Below are 4390 nucleotides of genomic sequence, written 5' to 3' on the forward strand. Positions count from 1 at the left end.
TATATATATTTTTTTTTCTCTCCTGGTAGTCCAAGAATGTAATTAGGATCATCATTAGCAGATATTATGAATTGCCCACTGAGTTTACAAATCGGTTTCCACTTTTGTTTAATTTACATCAATCTGTTCCTTAAACAATAGAGAAAGGAATCAATATCAGAAAAACTAAAGTCTTTCACCAATAAAATGTGTTTGATTGTTAAAATTACTCTTCCAGGCAATAACAGAAGAATTTAAGATGGGCTGCTCTTGGGAACTCCTCTATGGTGACAACCTTGTTCTTATAGCCGAATCACTAACTGGACTAGAGAAGAAATTTCAGGTGTGGAAGGAACATCTAGAATCAAAGGACCTTAGAGTTAATATAGTAAAAACTAAAGTCTTGGTAATTAGGAAAGCAGACAAATCCTAAATCCATTCTAGTAGATGGCCCTGCTTGGTCTGTAGGAAAAGCATAAGTAGAACCTTCATAAGATGTATCTGGTGTAAACTATGGATGCATAAGAGGTGCAGCAATATCAGAGGAAGGTTAACAGGGAAATAGTTTTGTGTGTAGTAGGTGCACAGGTACAATAAACACTAAAAATGTACAGAAAATAGATTCCATCAAATGCCAGAGTGAAAAGCTAGAAGTAGTTGATAGGTTCCATTATCTAAGTGACCAAATCAGTAGTGGAGGTGGCTGCTCCGAGAGCATAGCTGCAAAAATAAGACTAGGTTGGGCTTAGTTTTGAGAGCTCTTATCTCTGATGGTAACAAAGAGAACTTCTCCCTCACAGTGAAAGATTGTATAATGCCTGTGTGCGAACAGCCATGCTACATGACAGTGAAACATGGGATGTGACAGCCAAGGACATGCTTAGGTTTGAAAGAAATGAAGCTAATATGCTTCGCTGGTTGTACAATGTCATTGTGTATGTAGAATAGAAGGTAAGTGTCATGAGAAAAAAGTTGGGCATAAGAGACATGAGATGTGGTGTGAAAGAGAGAGAACTGCACTTAGTGTGGTCATGTGATGTGTATAGATGTTGACAGCTGTGTAAATGTGCTGATCTCTAAGGATGGATTTAACCTGTAGAAGAAGTATACTCAGGAAGACATAGGACGACATGGTAAAGCATGATCTTCGAATGTTGGACCTCACTGAGGCAATAACTAGTGACTAAGACCTTTGGAGATATGCTGTGCTTGAGAAGACCAGTCAAGCCAAGTCAAATCAGAGTCATGGCTGAGCTGGTGCCATGTAACAAGTGCCATGTAACAGGTGCCCCATGCCGGTGACATTCAAAGAGCACATTTCGAGTATTGGGCCTCATGGAGGCAATGTGGCTGATGCTAATGAAAAGCACCTTTAAAGCTTTGGGCCTCACAAATGATTGAGACCTTTGGTGATTTGCTGTGCTTGAGAAAACCCATCAAACCAAGTGAATTCACAGTCGTGACAGGTACTGGTGTCACACAACTGGTACCCATGCCAGTGGCACGTAAAATGCACTTTTCGAGTGTTGGGCCTCGTGGAGGCAATAACAAATGACTGAAGTCTTTGGCGATAATCTGTGCTTGAGAAGAAGACTAGGCAAGTGAACTTGTATGTGTGTCAGATTCTGGTGACACACAAGTGACACTCGAACCAATAGCACATTAAAGCACCCTTAATTCTCTTGGAGTGGTTGGCATTGGGAAGGGCATCCAATGGTAGAAACCATGCCAAATCAGACTAGTGTCTGGAGCAGCCCTTCAGCTCACCAACCGTCCAACCCATGCCAGCATGGACAACAGATGTTAAATGAAGATGATGATTAATGCTCTAGCTATCTTTTAAGAGAGATACATGTAGAGAAATGATGGATTGCTATATTAAATGCCAATCATTTGCTTTTTGTGAGCCATCTGTTATTTATTCATCTTTATGCCATTCATAAATAATACCAGTGATCTAATGGAGTAAGATTTAGAAGAGTAGCAATTTAGTATGCTATTTATTACCTCAATTTTAGGTCCTCCTGTATGCATTCTTGTACATCATCCTGTAAATAAAAGAAGTGATATTGAATATGAGAAAAAATGTTGGGGATTTGACTACTGACAATCTTATAGCATCAATTTTGCCAATAATTATAGAAAAGGCATATTTATTTTAAAACATTTTTAAGAATAACATTCTAAACATGCTCTCTCTCAAACTTCTAATCTTTGGAACTGGAACAACAATTTCTATAAAGTTTCTGAATGATCCCCACAAGAATATAATGGTGATTCCATGTGACATATTCATGACAGAATATAGCTTAAAGAAATATGGCTCCTTCAAAGCCAACAGAGTCAGAGTATGTTAACCTTGCTCTGACAGACCTGGCTGAGATAATGGAGGTATACAGAAAAGAGAAAGACTAATTATGAGACACTGTAAGAAATGGTGAACTGTGACATGAGAATGCAGGGTTTAACAAATAAAATTATGCAGGATCAGCTGGAATTGTGATATACAATATAATAGACCTGTGCAACAATGTGTTAGCACAGAAAAATAGATGCTTAAATAAGGATGATGTTTAATAGTATTTATCATATTGATTGTTTTATACAAATCACATGACAACAATTTTATGGGAAGAGAAATTCAAAACTATGATAACTTCTTATTTCTCTTTAAACAGAAATTTAAACTAGGAATTGAAACTGAGAATTAAAACCAGATCAATGTCTCAGTTCACTGAGTGTGTATTTTCCTATGTAAAAGGTTTAGGAATGTCCAACTAGTGACTACATCCTTCAAAGTTTCTCTTCCTCTGTATATGAAGCCAATACCATTCAACTTACATATTATACTCCCTGATTATTTTTCTCTTTTTGTTATTAAATAAAAACCATGCCAAATCAGACATTGGAACTCAATACAATCCTTTAAATCATTGGATGCTATTGAATTGTCCAACCCATGTCATCAAGGAAGTTGGAAGTTATGTGATGATATTGATGATGCAATGGAGACAAACACCAACGTCTCATGTGGTAGAATTGAATAATTGTTGAGAGATATCACTCCCAACATGAAACTAATAGTAGTTTGGGTAATCCATGAATAAAGAATATTTATCTGCCAATGTGGTGTTGAGCACTCATTCTCACTTTTCAATACAAATGCATGCATGCATGTGTGTTAATGCACAACAAGGCACACAATAGAAACTTTTGATTAATTTAAAGGGCTTGTATATTTGTAAATTTAAACATTAAAATCCAGTATTTGTAAATCTTGTTTTGACAATTTTTTTTCTCGTAGGACCCGTGAATCTTTCACAGAATTAATGGTAAACTTATTGTATTATTTCTGAAATATTGTCCAAAAAAAACTTGAAAGCATACCCTGTGTTGTGTCTGTATCAAAATATCAAAAGATCATCAGCTACCCATTTACTAATTGAAAAGTGGAGGTAATTGTAATACAATGATTACTTAATACACTTTATATATACACTGTATAAAGTTTATGCACAATTTTATAGACGTATCACACAACTCTCTCTCCCTTTCTCTCTCACTCTCTGCCATACCCTCTTCTTCTCTCTCTTTTTTCTTTCTCCCTCTTTTTCTCTCGCTCTTCACCTTTCCCTTCAAGTAATCACATGAAAGCATTACAGAATTACTGATGGGTTAAGTAACGGAGGAACAAGCATAATTATTATAAAATATTAATAATTGCTTGGAATTTAGAACAAAGAGCTCTTTTTGAGAAATAATACATTTCTAAATCTCTCAGAGTGATTTATGCAGTAGTTGTATGCTGTCAACTTAATGTAACAGTCCCCTAAAGGGGAGCAGTGCAGCTTCCTAGGTCTAACCAACATTAGTATTATTCCCTTCAGGGGACTGTCACATTAAGTTGGCAGCATACAACTACTTCATTGTATCACTACTGCATAAAATCTCTCTGAGAAGTTTTAGAAATGTATTATTTCTAAATTTGAAATCAGTGAATGTATTTCACTAGAATTATTATATGGTTACAAGAGCTTGGCAGGCATTTCCGACTAGCAGTTCATGCTACCCCAGACTGATGACGAGCAATGACTCAGAAACATGTCTCTGGATGCAGACTTAGCTGGGTGGAGGTGCTTGTCTCCCCCTTGTAAACATAAGGACACAGGAAATGTATCAATGCCAACAGGAAGCAGTGCAGCTTCCTAGGTTCCTAGGTCTAAACAACATTAGTACCATTCCCTTCAGGAGACTGTCACATTAAGTTGACAGCATACAAATAGCATTTTTGTTTTGAAAAGTGGTACTATGAAACTCTCCATCTGGTGGTGTATTTATAAGCTCTTTTTTATGGATTGAGTAGCTTTCCGCTATCTTTGTATATTCATATATATATATATATATATATATA

The 4390-nt window shown here is 36.4% G+C and overlaps 1 protein-coding gene across 4 annotated transcripts in view; it reads right to left on the bottom strand.

Moving 5' to 3' along the window:
• The window catches only part of LOC106881443 (transient receptor potential cation channel subfamily M member 2-like), a 405111-nt gene that overhangs the window by 255448 nt on the left and 145273 nt on the right, over window positions 1–4390 (bottom strand). For all 4 annotated transcript variants that reach the window (XM_052974060.1, XM_052974058.1, XM_052974059.1 and 1 more), the window contains one exon: window positions 1987–2027. In XM_052974060.1, coding sequence (XP_052830020.1) covers window positions 1987–2027 — 41 coding nt within the window. The remainder of the gene's footprint in view (window positions 1–1986; window positions 2028–4390) is intronic.

The sequence above is a fragment of the Octopus bimaculoides genome, chromosome 17, assembly GCF_001194135.2.
Source record: "Octopus bimaculoides isolate UCB-OBI-ISO-001 chromosome 17, ASM119413v2, whole genome shotgun sequence".
Taxonomy (NCBI): domain Eukaryota; kingdom Metazoa; phylum Mollusca; class Cephalopoda; order Octopoda; family Octopodidae; genus Octopus; species Octopus bimaculoides.